At 31.5% G+C, this 21,974-nt stretch overlaps 1 protein-coding gene across 1 annotated transcript in view; it reads left to right on the plus strand.

Moving 5' to 3' along the window:
- Positions 1 to 21,974, plus strand: part of LOC143042089 (putative polypeptide N-acetylgalactosaminyltransferase 10) — a 30,978-nt gene that overhangs the window by 2,274 nt on the left and 6,730 nt on the right. The window contains exons 2-12 of the mRNA XM_076214331.1: positions 8,809 to 9,012; positions 9,677 to 9,758; positions 10,120 to 10,264; positions 10,826 to 10,992; positions 11,626 to 11,826; positions 12,858 to 13,035; positions 14,055 to 14,172; positions 15,749 to 15,859; positions 17,460 to 17,681; positions 18,750 to 18,860; positions 21,179 to 21,322. Of these exons, the coding sequence (XP_076070446.1) occupies positions 8,848 to 9,012; positions 9,677 to 9,758; positions 10,120 to 10,264; positions 10,826 to 10,992; positions 11,626 to 11,826; positions 12,858 to 13,035; positions 14,055 to 14,172; positions 15,749 to 15,859; positions 17,460 to 17,681; positions 18,750 to 18,860; positions 21,179 to 21,322 (1,644 nt within the window). The 5' untranslated portion in view covers positions 8,809 to 8,847. The remainder of the gene's footprint in view (positions 1 to 8,808; positions 9,013 to 9,676; positions 9,759 to 10,119; positions 10,265 to 10,825; positions 10,993 to 11,625; positions 11,827 to 12,857; positions 13,036 to 14,054; positions 14,173 to 15,748; positions 15,860 to 17,459; positions 17,682 to 18,749; positions 18,861 to 21,178; positions 21,323 to 21,974) is intronic.

Consider the following 21,974-nt stretch of genomic DNA (forward strand, 5'->3'; position numbering starts at 1 on the left):
ATACTGATAACCATTGGATTTAATTTTTAATCATTCCAAATCAGTTACATTGAATAGATATTTGGGTACTTTTCTTTTGTTTCTCGAAGGAATTTTATTCACTGAAAGAATTAATTTAGTGTGTTTTAAAGGTTGTAGATTGTTTATGACCAACATGTTAAAAGTATGAATTTTGATATATATAATATTTTGCACAAGGATATGAATTTATACCGAGAAACTGACAACTTCTAATAAGATTAAGTAATGTCATGTTCATTTAATGTGTGAGATATGCATTGCTTTGAAAAAAAGTAGTGACACCTTCAGAGGAAAGTAAATGAGACCTGAAATCATCATCAGATTAGTCTTTCGTTTGCTATGTTGTCACGGTCTTGTGTGCTATTATTTAACAACAATCAAAATGTAATAATATGATTAAACAAGTTGATTAGTTAATAATCAACCAATAATCACACAATCAAAGGAATGTATTAATTTGATTACACAATCAAAGGAATGTATTAATTTGATTACACAATCAAAGGAATGTATTAAGACCATTTATATTAGTATCTTAATAAAAAAAAAAACGTATTTTTGTCCAAGTTTTCATTAAAATCCAGTATAAAATTACAGTAATTCAACTTTTTTTTTTATTAATTTTAGAAAGAAAAAACACCACAAAACATTTTTTTTAATAGTACCACTTCCCAGTGGTACGACTTTAAGTTGGTACGAGTTAACTTTTTTGGTACGAGTTAACATGGTACGAGTTTCCGTTGGTACGAGTTAACTTGCTTCCCCTTTTTGGTAGTCTCAAAAAAAAATATCTCCACTGGCACTGCCTGATGTCAAGTGACTTGAAGTGTTGCAGTGCATAATTTGACTCCCTTGAAGTAGTTTATTTCTATCTTAACTTAAATTTATTTCCTTTCTATAAAAATAATATATGTTTTAAATACAGTTTTGGCTCAGTTTGAAGTTGAAATCATCCCTTCATAAATTTTACAGAGCAATGCAGAGGCCATATCACAAGTTGTTGACAGTTAAAGGCGTAATGCAATATCCAATTCACAGATAATATTGGATACGTTCCTTATGTTGTGACTACAATCCAGTTTCCTTTTCACATATGATATCGGATATGTCCCTTATGTCGTAACTACAATCCTGTACCCTTTTCACTAATGAGACGTATCAAATTAGACAATTTACCGAGGTTTGTAATGACATGTCAGAGCAACACGACAGATGCCACATGTGGATCTGGATCTGCTTACCCTTCCTGAGCACCTGAGATCACCCCCATTTTTTAGTGGGGTTCGTGTTGCTTGGTCTTTAGTTTTCTATGTTGTGTCTTAAGTACCATTATATTTTATTATTTGTCTGTTTGTCTTTTTCTTTTTTAGTTTGGCGGTGTCAGTTTATTTTCGATTTATGAGTTTGAATGTCCCTCTGTATCTTTTGTCCCATTTCGACATTTATGAAACATTTTTCATATTAAACTGTTCACCCTGTTCACCGTTTCAGGAACTAAAGGTATATGTGTAAAATAATTATTCTTGAAATATTGGTATACAGACAATGGATTTTTGGCCAATGACGTTCAGTGTTCTCCACAGACTTTAATGACCGCAGGCCCAGATTGTTTAAATTTTGAGCATGGTTCTATAGGTCTTACCGTGATGTATAATTTTTGTTCGTGGTGCTAAAATTAAAGTTTTAAACAACCTGGTAAATCTTTTCTTCTGTGTGGTATGAAAAAAAAATTGACCTGTTCAAACCAGATTGTTTACACCAGGTGATCTATTTACTTTATGAGGTTAACCTTTTAATTGGATTTAATGGATGTAATTAACACTTGCAACATGATTCTTTTGTGTTTTAATTAAGTGATCATAACTGTATGATCACCGAGAACTATTTTATGGCTTCCACTCACCACCGAAGAGCTGACTTGTGACAAATACATTGAACACAAACAGTGCTGACTCAATAGTTGTACACATGTTGTTACATTTTTGACTTTTGTTAAGACAATGTAAGAATTGAATGCTTCTTTTTGTAAATTAATCATTTGTTCATTTGGGTATAAATGCATTGTACTAAGTAACTTTAAGTTAGTACATTTTGTATGAAGAGTGAATCACTTCATTCTAAAAATATGCACAAGGTCAACATGGTCAATGCTTTTACAACCCTTTAAAACATTTATTTGAATTACCATGATTCTATACTATCATGCTTATAATTACATTTTTTAGCTTTGATCATGAAAACACGATTACCATGATTACAATCAAGTTTTCTTTTATTTACCTGTGCACTTTATTGTGGATACATGTGTCATCGTTAAGGTTATTGTTCTTTTTTAAAATGAATGTTAATTTTAGAATGACATGAGATTCAAATGTGTATCCTTTTTTAAGAAATACAATATGAATAATTTTCAGTTGTCATTATTCATGTTATTGATAAATTAGCTTTACAGTTGGTTGTAATATTTATTACATTTGTAGCTGTTAAACATGTTAAAGTACTGTTTCCTTTTAAATGTTTAACACGTTTACTTTTACTGTAGTAAAGAATTAAATATTGAAAAAATAGAAAATTCAGTTGCAAACATGTGTGTCATGTCAATAATAGAAATGTATTTTTTTCAGCTGTAATATTATACATTTATCATCCTTCCCTCTGTCTATATCACCCTGCTAAGTTGCTCTGCAATACTTGTATCATTGCTTTGAGACGAGAGCAGGCATTATCAGCAACGTCACAATGTGAGAGGAGACGTTATCAAGCTTGCTTTCGTCAAGCGTAAAACTGTCTTTATATGGAGGGGAAAAAAGACCAGTAAGGCAAAAAAAAATATATGTCTGTTTCCTGCTTCCAACATGTCCAAGGCAAATAAATCAGGTTTCGGTAGGTCAGGATTTTTTTTTTTTTTGATTTTTTTGATTTTTGCACTCCCTGTCAGATTTGCATTCGGTTACATGTCATGTTTGGTTAGGGTCCTGTACCCCAAAATGATTTAATCCATATAAAGAAGCTTTAATTGAATAATCCTCCCAGTGCTGACATTTTTTAAACCTTAATGAGGGTGGTAAAGGGTTATTTTCGTGCAACGTGATCACCGTTTTTTATTTCCCGTTCAACATGTTTTTACTTTTTTATTTGACGTTCAGTCGTGCAAGACGGGTGCCTCGTTCAACGTGTTCTGCTTATTTAATTTAACGTGCATCGTGATTTTCAAAGTCTTATTTTGCGTGCTCGGTATTTTTAAATAAAATTCAAACACTTGGCAGGGATCGTCAAGAAATACTTTTTTAAAAGCTGTAAACCAATTAAATCATAAATGTGTATTCTTAATCGGGAATATCAAGTAAAACAAAGAGTTAATATATACAAAAAGACAGTGATTCAGTCACAAAAGGTTCACATAAAAGTATTTATTTTTCGTGCAACGTTCATTACAGAAATTATTTCACGTTCAACGTGAAATTATATCTTATTTCACATTTTTTTCGTGCAAGCACACCCCCCCCCCCCCCCCCCCTTTACCACCCTCCTTAATTGTAGCACATTTGTGCTCGTAGCAGCCATTTTGATTGTTTGGGCATAGTGAAATACAGATCTGGATCGGACCAGGAATGAATTTTTCCGGACCGGAAACGATTTTTTTCCGGATTGGAATAAAAAGATCTAGGGTCGGGGGGTTTGAGTCAGGGTCGGTTGGGAAACAGGAAACAGACATATATTTTTTTTTGGCCTAATAGAACGATAAATTGATAATCATGTTTTCTTTGTATATTTATCGTTAAATATCAATGTGTATAGCCAGTCAAGGTCGTTAAAAACTTCCATTTGTTGTTGTAGAAAACCCAATAATCTATATGTACATGTAGATGTAATAATGTGTTCATATAAATATTACATGTATGATATATATTCTTTAATTTATATTCAGTATCTAAAAAATGATTAAGCATTTATAAGTATTGTACATATACTTTATTTTCTTGTTAGACAAGAAAGTGCACCTTTTCTATATAATGAGAGTTACATGTTGTATTGTCACCCTCCAGCTTAAACATGATTCATATATATACAAGTCACATTACCTGATGATCTGCGGAAGCAGTGAAAGTACTAGTAAAAAAGTGATGCATAGAAACCGTAATTAACTTTTAATAATTTTCTTATATAGTCTATATATATATATATATATATATTGGGAATAAAGCAACCACTTATTTAATTCAGAATTTTTACAGGTTAGAAACTTGCGTGTTCATCATTTTAAACTGTAGTACCAATTGAATATCATTTTGAGATTTTATTCTAGTCATTATTCAGAGATATTTTTAAAAACATGTACATAAAATATAACTTCTCTAACATCAGAAAAAAAATGCACTGTTTAGCCTTCAACAATGAACCAAACCTTACAGTTTATACTTTTATGAAAGGTATAAAAGAATTAAGAGTTTAATATGCAAGAAATGAATCCATTTGAGTATTTCAAATTTATATGTATTGTAATTTACAAATAATTAAACTTAGCAGTCATGGCAGTTGGGATTTAAAACTTTTACTATGTTTAAGGACTGAGTCAATATTTTCTACCCGTTACACTGCTAATAGTGTAAAATGTTGAAAAAATATGGTATATACATCATGTACATATATATTCTTAAAAATAACCTATCAACAAAACAAAACATTATTCAAAGCTGCACTTTTGATATATCTGGTCATTGTAGATTTTTAATTCATGGTTGCCAATGTCTGCACATAAGGGTTTTGAAAAATTTTACCTCGTTTCAGCATATATTTAATTTCATAGTTTTTCTGTACTCATAAATTTCAATTGTTACTGGATCATGATTCTATTTCTTATAAACTTTGCATTACTGTATGGTCTATCAGAGACTAGTGTGATGGGTACACTGTATATGTATAGTGTAAAAGATATACATGTACATTGTAACTCTATTAGACATGTCTAAACATTTTTTTGCTAAATGGAAGTGTTCGATGGTTTTACCTGGAGACACTAAATTGATGGCCAAATGAAATTTTTACTAAAAAGGACTAGAAATGTATTCCATAAATAACAAAGATAAATACATGTTTAAATCAATTTCTAGTTTTAAAAGCATCTTTTTACATTATTTGAAATTGGTTTTTTTTTTTAAACTTCTTGACTATCATGACAGTAAGGTTTTAAATTATAGCAGCCCTGATTGATTATTTAATTTACATGTACATAATTCACATATTATCACTTAAAAAATTAAAATCTTTCATTGGTTTTATAATAAAATGATTGTATTGATTAGTTGACAAGTTCAAAGTATCACAATATTTCTAAAAGTACATTGTACTTAGCTGGTTTATCCTGTTTCAGTCTCTACATTTTAGAATAAATCTTTTCTATAGAGGAACTTTAAAAACATTGTGAAAATCAAGAAATTGTTCATCTTTGTTGAAATCAGATCATCAGTGAAAAGATTTAAATCTAAGGATGCATAGTTAATCAAAACGATACCACAGAAAACTTTCTGTAATTTTAAAAAGGTTAACTTCCAAACTCAATCAGGCGTAGCAATATACTGTAAAATCTTACAAATCAATGTATAAACATTTGTGTCTTTGAACCTGCCTTTTAAGGTACCAAATAACATGAATAATTAGGTCTGCTTTATTTCACATTCACATGATGTACATGTACTGTATATCATTATACCTGATGAGCATGTGAGGGTAAAGATATTGTAAGTTGATTTTTCAGAGGTTAAATATATTTGTCTGACATATTTGTAATTGAATTCTCTAAGATTCATTCGCAATATCTGTGTACTGTAAAAGGACTTAACAAGAATTTTAACAGTAGGACTACAATTTTAAACCTTGGGGTAAACATGTTCTGTAAATGTAAAGGTCACTGACCATATAGTATAACATCTTTCATATTAGTTAATCTTAACATTTCTGGGTCAGTGAATGCTAGTCAAGTAAATTAGTATTACATGAACATGACATATAAAGTCTCCAGGCTCCCCTTCTTAAACATCTATCTTACCTTATTACTACTTTTGTAGCAGTTTATATCCTACCTCTATTTTAGGTTCTTGAACTCTTTGTTTTGCCGAGTCTTACTGCCACTTGTAAGTGACTAAGAGGGTATTATGTTACATTTATATACCCCAGCTTTAAAATAGTGGGGGTATACTTATTTCTTATTATACCTATTTCAATTATAATAGTGGGGGTATACTGTTTTATTATTATACCCCTTTTAATTAAAAAAGTGGGGGTATACTGTTTTACCTCTGTCTGTCTGTTTGTCTGTCCATTTGTCAGTCTGTCCGTCCCCCAAATATTCTCGTCGCATCTTTCTCAGGATCAACATTATTAGGATTTCTGAAATTTATTTTCTGGGTTTATATAAGTCAGCTTTACTGTGACTTGGTGGGTTTTCAGATTCATCACTCAACAACTTCCTGTTAACCTTATTTCCTTTTAGCGAGCTGGAGTATTATCAGTGAGCAGAAGCTCACAGATTCACTTGTTTAGTACTGTTTCGATATACATGATATAGCTGATTGTTGTTTTTATGTCATCATGGAAATCATTGGTTCAGTAGTTGGTGCCAACTTCCAAGCAAGGACCGAAGCTCATAAACTCGACAACCTTGCTTCGGAAGTTGTAGTTGGTGCATCACTAATGACCTGATTTATGACCTGATTTATTGCAACCACTGACTTTTAAGTTTCCTGTTGAACAAGTCATAATTTAAAAAGAAATTGGTTCTAATTATCTGAGCTAAAATTGGTGGAGTGTAAAAAATTAACAAAAAAGCAGTATGAACACTGTATATATTTACCCTGCCCCTGTTTTTTTGCAGCATCTTTGTTAGCAGGGGGTTACGATCCAGCCCTCTCCTGGATTGCAACCCTTGGCTAGTGAAGATCATGTTCTTTCACTAACTTACAATGTACATTATATGTAGTTAAGTTAACTTCAAAATGTAATGAAACTTCACAAAATTTTAAAACCTATCTTAAATTAGAGTCTCAAATAACCTAAAACATTATGTTAAACATGTTAAATGATTATATTTTAGTCATATATTTTTTGACAGATCATTAGTTTTAAAATTAATAAACTTGAGAAATTATTCAAAATCAAATTTAAAAAAAATTGGAATTCATAGTCATGATAGTAACCTTTCAAATCCAACCCTTGAACAGGCCCTGCAAATAATTTGAAGATTGAAGATTTTACAGATTAATTTGAAGATGAAATGCAATAAGATTTAAATTTCAACTCAAAGGGTATTCATACATGTAGCAAAACTGGATGCATACTGCTTATCCTATACCCCCTTGATAAGACCCTGCAACTTCACAAATGAATATTAATCAGTAAAATTAACAAATTTATAGCAATTGTTTAAATTATTGAGTGTGCAGGGAAAATGTATATAGACATTATCGCATGAAATAAATTTGATCTATTTATTACATGCTTTATTCAATACTTTCAAATGGCATGAATAGATCATGAAACACATGTTTCAGGAATTGTCTTATGAAGAAATTTCTTAATAGGTTTATTGATAATTGTCTGTCGTAGGAGGATAAAAAAAGATATAAGCTTATATCATATATCACAAGTTTGTCAAGTTTATATATAGATGTCAATATTTTGGTCACAGCTGTTTAGTCTTAAAAACATCATTAAATAATCCTGAAAACTTAAACTTTACACATAGCCTCTCTTTTTTGTGCTAACACTTTGAGTATAAACATATCTTTTACTCATTTGTTTCTGATATATCTAGATATTGGCTTATTTGAATGCTGTAATGTATTGACAACTGTAGAGGGCATTATGTTGTCTTGTCTGTGTGTCTGTTTGTTTATTACACCTGGATCAGGTTAAAGTTTTGGTTTAAAGTAGTTTCGGATGAGTTAAAAACCTTTGTTATTTAGGAGATAACTGTATTGTGTTTTTAGCTCTGACTGCATCAATTGGTGATTTGATGATTGCAAATTATGGCGACATATTAGATTTCAAATCTGTCATACATGTATGCTGTCTTTCGCTTGAAAATATGTTGTCAAAGCATCATTTGTTAATTGATTCACATATAAAAAATAGGTGAAGATGTCCAATCAAAATGAATATGACAAACAATGTTGCATTAGAATTGTGCATACATGTACATGTATATAACTTGTAACTTATAATATAATACACATATAAAAAAGAAGATGTGGTGTGATTGTTTGCCTATGAGACAACTGTCCACAAGAGACCAAAATGACACAGACATTAACAACTATAGGTCACCGTACATGTTCATTTTGATTTTAACTGTTTAAAATACATATATATGGCAAATAGGGGGTTTTAATATGATTTTGAAATACATTGAGAACATGACACATTTACTTTTGTTTTAATTTGTTATTTGAGCATTCCTCAATGGAGGTGTTAAACATTTCTTCAAAATTAAGGAATTGTTTAATTGAAAAACAAAATTAGGCAAGTACTGCTTAAAATGCCTGTTGTCATTATTTACATGTTTAAAATTAAACCAATTGATAAAGACATTTCACATGTTTTTTGATGGAAAAATGGCAACATCTAGGTCAGTCTTCACAAATAAACACAAGACACTCCATACACAAAATAATTTAATGAAAGAATAATTTTTCAGCCTGTAACTTGAAAAGTTCTTGGGGAAGACTGATGCGGGGTTATGTTAGATAATTTGTATAGACTTACTTTTATCCACTAGATATTCATTTTCAGGAAGGTTCAAACCAATGGTATAGTTGCTGACTTGTCATCATGAGGAGGAATACAGTGACCTTACTCAAGTTTTTAGTAGCAGCTGTACTATGTATTATGGCCATCAAGTACTTCACAGGGGGTCATGGAGGTACACAGGATGTATATGTTGATAGCAAATTTCCACATGAAGGAGGAGGAGGAGGTGGAGCTGGAAACAAACGGGTAAGATGTAGGGATAGTGTTTAGATGATTGTATATGTGTCAGAAAAGTGGCATGGCGTAATACTGCAGAAAGTTCAGTTTAAAAGTTTCCCTGTTCGAAGGTGTCAATATGTAATACTATGACAGTTCAGTATTAAAGTTTCATAAAAATAAACCATAAGAAGACTTGTATGTATTAAAAGATGACATTATGTAATACTGTACATAGTATGATTGTTCAGTGCAAAATTTTCCAAAAAAAGCACAATAGTTTCAATGGTCTTACCATATTGGTTAGTATTCATGGTATTGGAATAGGGTTCAAAGACATTTGGAAAATTTTCTTTTTTTATGCCCCAAATTGAATGGTTAAAGACTTTTTCTGCAAATTGTTGAAATTTTGTTTAACACATCTGTGATTTTTATGTGAAGTACTTTCTCTACACTTTTACATATTAAATGATTGACAAGTTACTCCTAATTTTCAAAACTAAGATGTATAGATATTTGGTAGATTTATACCATGAAGTTTTGAGGTACCAGAAAAACTTAAAAATATTGGGTAAACTTTACAGCAGCATTTTCCTAGCATGGAAACTGAAAAGAAGAATGATTACAACTTCAAGTTAGGTAAACTTACTAAAAAGTATTTTTTTAAATCTTTATCAGATATTTTGTATTGTAGGCAATGATCATTAGTGATGGAGACATGAAAAAGATAGATTGGCATAATTATAAACAGATAGCAGAAGAAAAACAAAGAACAGGTGGGTATTATTTAATATTGCTAATTTTGCAATAATGATGAAATTGTGAAAAAAATCTTCCTGTAAAATTTTATAGAAAAAATGCAGAAATTGAAACCTGTGAACAAGTTTTGCCTTTGGAATCATAATTTTACTTTTTGAAAATATTCCATTAAACAGTACTGGTATATCAGCTGGATTTGGCAACTTTTAATTGCATCCTAGTGATGTTTTATTATATTAGCATGATTTATTTTGGGGGTTTCTCCATCATGAAAAAACAGTGTGATGTATATCAATGTTAGCAGATGACGAAAGATCTTCTATGGAACTAATGCACTGTCTTAGAATTTTTGAAATTAATTAAGCTTTATATTTGTAGGTCCTGGTGAGCAGGGACAGTCTGTTATATTAGATGCTGCAGATGAGAAGAAGAAGGCAGACTTATATAAAGTGAATGGTTTTAATGCCTTTGCCAGTGATAAAATCTCCCTGCATAGATCTATGAAAGACATCAGACATCCTGAGTAAGGTTTTACATTTAAAATATGATACATAAGATTTTTTTAAATAAAACATTTGCAAAATATTTAAATAAGATTGTTCAGATAAAAATTGTATTACTAGGTTTTATTCAATATGAAGATATTTTAGATAGATGCTCATTTTACTAGCAAAACTGTTTCATGTTAACTTTCTTTGACCTAGCTAAATATCGTTACTCACAAACCAAATATAAGTACTGAACGGTTCTTGGATTACTACTTGTGTTATAAATTCTGTAATAATATTACCCCTAGTGGCAGGCTTGGAAAAAAAATAGAAAATTGTAGCATAATTCCAGCATACTTCTATTATCCAAACAATTTGGTAAAACAAGACATTACCTGAACAATGATTACAAAATTGGAACAATTGTAAACTCTTATATATCTGACTTGATAAATATTATCCTTCGGGAGTGCTCCTTAGATAGGAGGAACATACCAGTAACAGTAACAGTAAGACATTGATTTTTTGAGAGAAAGGATATTTGAGCAGCAAATGAATAAAAGATTGAAGTTTAATTGATTTTATCATCATTACAGTTGTAAAAATAAGAAGTACTGGAATAAACTACCGACAGCCAGCGTAATAGTCCCTTTTCATAACGAGCACTGGACCACATTACTGAGGACTGCATGGAGTGCTGTGGAGAGATCACCACCAGGGCTTCTCAAAGAGGTTATATTGGTGGATGATTTTAGCAGTAAAGGTTTGTTTTTGTAGTTCTGTAAATACAGAAATTATTACGTGCATTTATTATTGCGATTTTGTCATTTAAGACTTAAATGCAATTTTATTTTTTGCGATATTGAGAAAAATCCTGTTTAATTCATATTAAAAGTTTCAAAATGCAAGTTTAAATTATTGCGATTACAAGCTTGTCACATTTTTCGCTATTAGAAAATCATTGTACTAATTTCTGAATTCACAGTAACTTCAGTATTTAAATATTACCCAAAGATATTGCAGAACAAATGATCATACATATTTGAGGTTTGGAAAGCTCTAAAACCTGGTCAGGTTTGGAAAGCTATAAAACCTGGTTTAACAAACATCATCTTCAAATGTGCTTTCAAGGTTTAAAATACAACTCAGCATGTCGATTTAGTACAAAGCAGCATTCATATTGCATTAACATGCCTCGTCCTGAATATGCATTTAATTTGCCCTTAGATGTTAAACAGCCACCCATCATTACCATCATAATAAGAAAAGAAAGATAAGTTAAACTGTTCAACCATTCAGCCACCAACATTCAAGTCATCAATTAAAAGTTTTCATTAAAACTTAAATACATTTTTCGTTTCAGTAACCATGTAAACAAAAAGATATCTATTTTCAGAGTTTCTGAAACAGAAGTTAGACGATTACGTTTCTGAAGAATTCAAAGATTTTTCCACCATTGTAAAAGTTGTTAGAGCAAAGAAAAGAGAGGGGCTAATAAGAACCAGGTTACTGGGTGCTAAAGCTGCTACAGGAGACGTGCTCATCTTCCTTGACTCTCATTGTGAAACCAATGTCAACTGGTTACCTCCTCTTCTTGGTAAGTTACCAGATTTTATGATGATTAATTTACTAGGAGTTATGTCTTTGTCATTCAAGACTCTCATGATGAAGTCTTTGTCAACTGGTTACCCTTTACATTTTTAAGTAACAAGATGATTTCATCTTTACAGATTATCTAAAATTATATTTGTTACTAGAAATTATTTCATCAGCATATACATGCTCTCTCTCAATAAGGCAAATTATTGCTAACTAACAAGTTTTGTGTCTAGGTCTTTTTCTGCTATATTATGATAAATAGGTTAAGTTTATTTGCAGTATGTATGGACTGATTATTGAGTGCACATGTCTGCATGTCTTGCAGGCTTAAAGTGCATAAATCATTGATGAGGTTAAACTCATGTTGTACTTGTAGTAAAAGCCTTCAAGGTACATTCAATTATCTTCAGTAAAGCTTCTTCATAAATAGGTTTATAGGTTTACTTTATATACTTGTAGTAAAAGCCCTCAAGGTACATTCAAATTTTTTTCAGTAAAGCTTCTTCATAAATAGGTTTATAGGTTTACTTTTGGACTTTCTAGATATTTTGATATATTGAATGGAATTTTAAAATAATTAATGTAAATTGAGTAATTTAAAATTTGGTATTTAAATAAATGCAAATAAATTTACCAATCTGATAGAAATCTCTATTCTTGAAGGTGAATATCATTATGAATAAACCTTATTATCCTGAAAAGTTCTTTCCGTAAGAGAAAGTAGAATGGAAGATTTTTCTGATCCTCATAAGCAAAGCCTGAACACAGGATCATATTTCAGATTTATCAAAAAACACAATTGGGTCTAGATTTATTAACAACTTTCATTATCATGATTATCATTCTTATCAAGCATTTTTGGACAAACAGTCTTCACAAATCATATTTTGAAAGCATGTAACTTCGTTATTTACATTTATTATAAAAAATGCACACATTCATTTCAACAATCATTGTATTTATAATACTGAAAAGTCAAACATCTTAACCTTTTGCATGTATATATATATTCTATTTAACTTTCCACAGATCCAATACAAGAGGATTACAAGACTGTAGTGTGTCCGTTTATTGATGTGGTTGATTATGAAACATTTGCCTACCGAGCACAGGATGAAGGTGCTAGGGGTGCGTTTGATTGGGAATTCTTCTACAAAAGATTGCCACTAAGACCAGAAGATCTAAGACAGCCAGCTGAACCTTTCAAGTAATTAGATTTTTATTGTTTTTGTGGTTGATTATAGTTAAGTATTTATAGATGTTGATTTTTACTGAAAAGGGGCTGTTTAAGGGGAGGGGCATTTTTCCCTTTAAAAAAGGTCATTTGTTTTGACATTTTTAGGATAGCCCCCTTGTCTTAAATCCTGGATTAACATATGCTTATTTGTAACAATAACACCTGAGAGGTCTTGAATACCTTAAAAAATGTCTTCAAATGTGAATAAATTATGCTTTAAGAAATAGAACTATTAAAAATCACATTGAATATTTAGAGAATTTGTAATTAATCTATCAGTGCAGAGTTTGATGGAATTAATGTCTATGATTTTTTAAATATTTTTTTATTTTCAGTTCTCCAGTAATGGCAGGTGGTTTATTTGCTATTAGTTCTAAGTGGTTCTGGGAGATGGGTGGCTATGATCCAGGACTAGATATCTCTATGTTTTTATTTCTGTTTCAGTTCACCAGTAATGGCAGGTGGTTTATCTGCTATTAGTTCTAAGTGGTTCTGGGAGATGGGTGGCTATGATCCAGGACTAGATATCTCTATGTTTTTATTTCTGTTTCAGTTCACCAGTAATGGCAGGTGGTTTATTTGCTATTAGTTCTAAGTGGTTCTGGGAGATGGGTGGCTATGATCCAGGACTAGATATCTCTATGTTTTTATTTCTGTTTCAGTTCACCAGTAATGGCAGGTGGTTTATTTGCTATTAGTTCTAAGTGGTTCTGGGAGATGGGTGGCTATGATCCAGGACTAGATATCTCTATGTTTTTATTTCTGTTTCAGTTCACCAGTAATGGCAGGTGGTTTATTTGCTATTAGTTCTAAGTGGTTCTGGGAGATGGGTGGATATGATCCAGGACTAGATATCTCTATGTTTTTATTTCTGTTTCAGTTCACCAGTAATGGCAGGTGGTTTATTTGCTATTAGTTCTAAGTGGTTCTGGGAGATGGGTGGCTATGACCCAGGACTAGATATCTCTATGTTTTTATTTCTGTTTCAGTTCACCAGTAATGGCAGGTGGTTTATTTGCCATTAGTTCTAAGTGGTTCTGGGAGATGGGTGGATATGATCCAGGACTGGATATCTGGGGTGGAGAACAGTATGAGCTATCATTTAAGGTAACAGGATTAAAATATGACCATTACTGTTTCCCTCAATCTCAAGAACATTTGCAGGAAAATCTTTTTACTATGGATTCAAAAGCATTTTACTTAAGAAATAATAGATGCACGCTATACTTTATTGTAGTTTAAACATGGGTAAGCCTTATATTCATGATTATTTTTGCCCGAGTGATAGTGAGGGCTAAAATAATATGAACATAATGCCTACCCATGTTAAAACTACAATAAAGTATAGCTTGCATCAATTATTTCGATTCTGATTAGAACAATTAAGGCATTTTATGTCAGATGTGTATAAGTGTTGAGGGTTTGTGTAGGCTCTTCCATGGACCTCCCTTTTTTGTTTGTAAACAAGCAAGCTACTGGCAACATGATTTTTCAGAGTGAGGTGTTTTGAACAGCCAGCATGAACGTTTGTCGTATCTAGGTCAATTATGTAAATTTCGAATTACAGCACATTACAGTCATGATAAATGAATTAGTAAAAACATGTGCAGCAATTTAAGAGTTTGAAAGTGTTTTAAGGTGGCTCGGGACTATTCGACTGCGCATAATTTCACGCATGAATTACAAAAGTATTTGTTGTAAATTCAATATAATTTTTTTAAATATTTTGATTGATTAGAAATGTTAAATCATTGTAGTTATGTGACTTATAGAATATTTTCGTTATTATCCATATTTGTTTAAGGGTCAAAATGACATTTCACCCATTGTCACCATTTTCCCGCCAAAATTTGGGTTTTAAGGCAAAATAATTTTTTTTCCTTATCAGTGACCTATGTTTTTTATTGGCTCATTCTTTGAAGCTATATTCCAGCTTTTCATATTACAGTTTTGGACCAATTGTCATAGAACGTTTTTTTTGATATTCCGATAAAAATATGTCAACACCTCTATTTTCCCTATCATTTCATTGAAAAAGGGTCCCTTTTCCATACCTGTTTAAAAGCAAAATGTTGAGCTTAAATGGTCCTTGACCCCCTATTTTTTTCCGACCAATTTGATACATTTTCTTTAAAGAATAAAATAACAAAAAATATGGTTCTTCTGATAGAAACTTCGAATAGGCCCAGAGCCACCTTAAGTTAATGAAATATATTAAATGCATGCCAATGTGATAAAATTCATTATTCTGCAGTAGTCAATACACGCATGTGCAAACAAATTTTATTTGATTTAAAGCATGGGTTTATTCACAAAGCAAAAGAAGCACGCCATTTTAGAATCTATAATTAATGTTCAATATTGCATAATAAAATTAGAAATGGAAATGGGGAATGTGTCAAAGAGATAACAACATGAATACAACAGACAAAAGCCACAAATGGGTCTCTTTGATTTATCTCTTTGATTTTGCATTTAAAAAATGAACTGCAATTTTTCTTAAACTGTATTTTTTACATAATATCTTATTATTTTGATTTGAATGCTATTACTAGAAATATTGTAAATTGTTAAAAATCAAAATGATAGCAAGAAACAAAATGGTGTTAGAACAATCACTAAAGGCAAATGTTACACATTCTACCTTTTAAAAAAAAGTTTAAATTCACACTTTTAATTTTAGATATGGCAATGTGGAGGTAAAATGATAGATGCCCCATGTTCCAGAATTGGTCATATCTACAGAAAATTTGCACCTTTTGCTAATCCTGGAGTAGGAGATTTTGTTGGAAGAGTAAGTTTCTCATACACAGCAATCAATGTTAATAAGTTCTTTACATTTATCTTGTGTAATTTGCAAAGTATCACGTTTTAAACATAAACCCTTTATAGGAAATACTGTACATGGACTGTAACATTAGGTTCCTGTAAGATTAAACACATTTTAAGCTCACCTGGCTTTAAGGCTTCTGACCATCTTAACGTCCTGGGATTTGATTTATGTATGAACATGACCACTGTTGCTAAAAAAAGAACATGAGGGGGAGGGGGTAAAGCTACAGCAAAACTTACAATGTGAAAATGATCAGCAGATCAAGTTGTTTCTTCTCAGATTCTTCTATGAAATGTGGTTATTTAATTTTGGAGTTATTGCCTCTGAAATGTCAATTTTAAACAAATTTCACAATTTTAGGCTTATATCTTAAAAACTGAAGCAGTAACATCAAAACCGATATTTGTAAAATAGGTGAGAAGGTGAAGGTATATCTCATCAGATATTTTTATACCCCCGCTTTAAAAAAGGGGGGGTATACTGTTTTACCTCTGTCTGTCAGTCCGTCAGTCCGTCCGTCAGTCAGTCAGTCCGTCCCATGAAACTTTCGTCACATTTTTCTCAGGAACTACACATCCACCCTTTCTGTAATTTGGTATCAACATTTATATATGTCAGCCATACCGTGTGATGCGTTTTCAGATTCATCACTTGACAACTTCCTGTTTACCGAACACTTGTCTGATTTTACACATGATAGCCAAGTTGAAAATTTTCGTCACATTTTTCTCAGGAACTACAGTACAAGGATTTCTGAAATTTGGTTTCAGGATTTATATAAGTCAGCTATACCGTGTGATGCGTTTTCAGATTCATCACTCGACAACTTCCTGTTTACCGAACACTTGTATGATTTTACACATGATAGCCAAGTTGAAAATTTTCGTCACATTTTTCTCAGGAACTACAATACAAGGATTTCTGAAATTTGGTTTCAGGATTTATATAAGTCAGCTATACCGTGTGATGCGTTTTCAGATTCATCACTCGACAACTTCCTGTTTACCGAACACTTGTATGATTTTACACATGATAACCAAGTTAAAAATTTTCGTCACATTTTTCTCAGGAACTACAATACAATTATTTCTGAAATTTGGTTTCAGGATTTTTATAAGTCAGCTATACCGTGTGATGCGTTCTCAGATTCATCACTCGACAACTTCCTGTTTACCGAACACTTGTATATTTTTACACTATTAATATTATCGACTTGCGGCAGGGGTATCATCAGTGAGCAGTAGCTCGCAGTTTCACTTGTTTTAATTGTTTAACCCATTTGGGTGACCGAGATATTACTTTTTGGCAAATTTTGCGGCTTCTGGCTTAAATCTAAAAAAAATATTTAGCAGTAAGAGTAAAAATCACAATGGGAAAATAGTCTACATGTCAAGGTCCACTAGTAGGGAATTTTGAGAAAAATCTGACAATCTGTTTTTGAGTTATTACCCCTGAAATTACCATTGTTAACAAACTTTGCAGTTTTAAGTTTTGAACAAATAATTGTAAAGTAGCAGTGATAAGCTGTAAGAGGTTATAATAATTTTTGGTTTAATTTTAGAATTATAAGAGAGTAGCTGAGGTATGGATGGATGAGTATGCCACCTATTTATACAATCATCGACCACATTATAAATCTATAGACCCTGGAGATCTAACAGAACAGAAAGCTATCAGACAGAAACTTAAATGTAAACCATTTAAATGGTTCATGAAGGAGGTAGCATTTGATTTAGAGGACTATTACCCGGCTGTAGAACCACCTCCGTTTGCTAATGGTGAGGTAAGCTTGTTAAAAAAAGTTACGTCATTTATCCATTGTCCAGCCTTCGACTTAAGTCGAAAAAGCTAGACATAACTATCCTACATTCCGTCGTCTGCATCGTCCACAAATATTCACCTTGTGGTGAAAGTTTTTAAAATTTAAATAACTTTCTTAAACTATCCTGGATTTGTACCAAACTTGGACAGAAGCTTGGTAAGATGGTATCAAGAAGTAAATTTTACTTATAAATTAAATGGACTTTGTTTTCTGCCAGTAAACAATACATTCACTCAGTTTTTTAAATTTTAATAACTTTTGTTAAATTATCTTGGATTGTATCAAACTTGGACAGAAGCTTGTTTATGATCAAAAGCTAGTATCTAGAAGGAAATTTTGTAAAACATTTTTACCTGTATATCCATATTTTACATATAAATGGACTTAGTTTTTCTTCCAGTTAACATCAAATACAGTCTACAGTAAAAAAAATTAAACCATTTATTAGATTCATAAACTATCCTGAATTTTTACCAAACTTAGACAGAAGCTTCTTTCAATCAAAAGATAGTATCAAGAAGAATATTATTATTGACTTTTTTCCTAATTTTTGTTGAGTATTCGATTAACAGCAAAAGTAGGCAAGACACTGGGTTCGGCGGAACCCCTTACAAATTGTTTTATTGTAGAAAACATACTCTGGCATATTTTGCACTGGATGAAATATTTCAGTATTTTATACTTTGTGAAAACGGCATACATTATTTGTTCAAAAAGACATTAAATCCTATTATGGTTTGATAACGATGTTTCAAAAAAAACTTATGGCAGGAGTAACAGATATTCCTTTACAAACGCCTGGAAAAGTTTAATTCTGTAATAAGATCTAAAGTTAGAATTGACTGTAAAGGTATTATGTAACAATTGCAGAACTATTAGCAAATATGTAGGGAAGGAAATTGTCCCAAATATGTGTGTTTGTTCTATCTATTCAACAGAGAAAAGCAATCAATATATGCCGTTCACATAAATTTGCTAAATGTTTCCATTCAAAACTCTGCAATAAATTATCTTTGATTTACTTTGTAGATCAGAAATGTTGGAGCCAATATGTGTATTGATACACGATTTAAAGGCCAGAATGAAAGGTTTTCTATAGAACCTTGTATTAAAGATGGTGGCAATGCTGGAGGGGAACAGGTAAAACTTCATAACAGTCAAACATGCATATAAATTGGTGCATTACGTTTGCGTGCATTACCATTACATTTGCGCACAAAAATCAATAGTTTGGGCGCAGCTTTTGATTACATTTGCACGCATTTTTTTGACAGGTAAACTCAGGTAAACTCGGGTAAAATACTGGAGTCGGTTTTACAAAAAAACTTATGACTAAGATTGATCATAAGTATATTGAATTGTTCATGATTTACGACCATGATTTTTGTGAAACCGACTCCAAGTAATAATACTTATTTATTAATTATACCCCCGCTTTAAAAAAGGGGGGGTATACTGTTTTACCTCTGTCTGTCCGTCAGTCCGTCCGTCAGTCCGTCTGTCAGTCCGTCCGTCAGTCCGTCAGTCCGTCCGTCAGTCAGTCCGTCCCATGAAACTTTCGTCACATTTTTCTCAGGAACTACACATCCACCCTTTCTGTAATTTGGTATCAACATTTATATATGTCAGCCATACCGTGTGATGCGTTTTCAGATTCATCACTTGACAACTTCCTGTTTACCGAACACTTGTCTGATTTTACACATGATAGCCAAGTTGAAAATTTTCGTCACATTTTTCTCAGGAACTACAATACAAGGATTTCTGAAATTTGATTTCAGGATTTATATAAGTCAGCTATACCGTGTGATGCGTTTTCAGATTCATCACTCGACAACTTCCTGTTTACCGAACACTTGTATGATTTTACACATGATAACCAAGTTAAAAATTTTCGTCACATTTTTCTCAGGAACTACAATACTAGGATTTCTGAAATTTGGTTTCAGGATTTATATAAGTCAGCTATACCGTGTGATGCGTTTTCAGATTCATCACTCGACAACTTCCTGTTTACCGAACACTTGCATATTTTTACACTATTAATATTATCCACTTGCGGCGGGGGTATCATCAGTGAGCAGTAGCTCGCAGTTTCACTTGTTTGTTCAAATATTTACAAGTATCAGTACCCCTTCCAATAGTATAAGTCTCTTAAGGCAGGAAAAAAGAGATAAAGCCGCATAATTTTTTTGATTTTCAGATACAATTCAACAAGTCAAAGGTGTATGCAAAATTTTAAGAAAATCTGTAACATAGCCCATTTATTGTAACTTGACCTTAAGCTATAAAGGAGTTTATACCTGGTTTTAGAATTTGATATGAAAAATATATAATTTGAATTAACAAACTATTTTCAAAATTAATAATTGATAGTCATATATCCATTATGATAATACAAAAAAAATAAAGTCAATTATAATTTAATATAATTTTTATTTATATTTTTACCTGAGATTACCTGTAAAATGAATGCGCGCAAATGTAATAAAAGCTGCGCCATACGTAAAACATTTTCATCCCCAAATGCGCGCATAGGGAATGCCCCCACATAAAGGTCACTAAAGTCAACTAACCTTAAGAGAGGTGGCTTTTTGATTAAGGTTCAAAATGCATAGTTAGTATTATATTGTGACAAGAATAGTGTGACCTGACAAGACAGGTTTTGATGAATAGATGTATATCTTAAGACAATAAGGAAAGTTAAGGTGGTATGGGTGTCTTTCGCCATCTTGGATTGTGAAAAACAGAGAATCTAAGGTCCATATTTTCTATCAAGTTAGCAAAATTTGATGCAGGAGTGCAGATTTTTAATGTGAATTTTCATTGAAAAGAACCAATTTATAAGAATATAACTTATAAATATTAATATTTCAACAAGTTTAGATTATTTTTGGTTGTTTTTTGAATATTTTTAAATTGGCAATTTAAGGGGAGGTAACTCTAAAACAGTGCATTTTCTGCAGGACTCTACATGAAATTTTCCTATTTTGTCTTTTAGCCGGAAAAAACGTACGGTGACCCTATCTTTTCTTTTGATATTCTCAAAGCATTGTCTAAAAGCAATCTTTTCCTAATTTATTTTACAATTCTATCATTTCGTTTAGTTTCTATTCACAAAATGTTGTTTTTTCCTGTATAATCCATACAAAATTTGTCATTTTGTCACAACCTGTAGCTTGAAAAAATGCGCGGTGACCTATCATTTTTATAATATTTTTGAACATGTATCAATAGATACTACATTTTGACAAAGTATAAACAAATTCTATCATTTTTATTTTAGACTCCCATACCACCTTAAGGGTTATTATTGTTCAAAGTGTTCATTAGTTTCTTTGTTGAAAGGTCATTTTATATTTAGGTTGAGTTTAAATGAAATAAAATTCCTCATTCAAGATAAGTTGTTGTATTTTCTTTATCATGTTTATAATTAAATAAGAAAATATATATTACAGAACATAGAACTTACGTGGCATAAAGACATTCGTCCAGGAAGGAGATCTGTATGTTTTGATGTATCACAGTCTATAAAGAAGGCACCAGTACTGTTATATAACTGTCATGGTATGAAAGGAAATCAACGATTTAAATATAATATAGTAAGTAATAATAAATATATATCACGACCTATAAGGAAGGCACCAGTACTGTTATATAATTGTCATGGTATGAAAGGAAATCGACGATTCAAATATAATATAGTAAGTAATAATAAATACCTATTTTATCATAAGTTCTAGTTGCATCTTAGCTTAGCATTATCCCAAAAATCACAGAGAAATATTTTATTTGTAGAGATAACATGAATTCCCAGAGCTTACTGCTTAATTTTAGGTACAAATTCTATAAAAAGTAACTTTTCAGAAACGAAAGTGATTATGAGGTTAGTTTTAATTGTATTTGATCATAGTTTAAGTAACTAATCACATCTTGCAGTCATTTCTATCTGTTTTTAAAAGAAAAATCATTATTCCTTCAACTGTTTACCAAGTCAATTCCATGAGCTATTTGTTTATACAACTTTTGAAGAAGAAAACGTATGCATGCTTAAAAAGAAGCAGAAAATGCCAATTATTTAAGTGATTTCTTTGAACAGGTCTTGGTTTAACCCTTTACCTAGCTATCGCACATGGTTTGTAATCTTTAAAATGTAGCAACTGGATTCATCCTCTTTTTTTTTTTAAAGTTACTGATTTGAACTGTGTGTTGCCATATTGCTCTTTGAAATGGTTACTCTTAATATTATTGTAC

This window comes from Mytilus galloprovincialis, chromosome 8, assembly GCF_965363235.1.
Source record: "Mytilus galloprovincialis chromosome 8, xbMytGall1.hap1.1, whole genome shotgun sequence".
NCBI classification, from domain to species: Eukaryota; Metazoa; Mollusca; class Bivalvia; order Mytilida; family Mytilidae; genus Mytilus; species Mytilus galloprovincialis.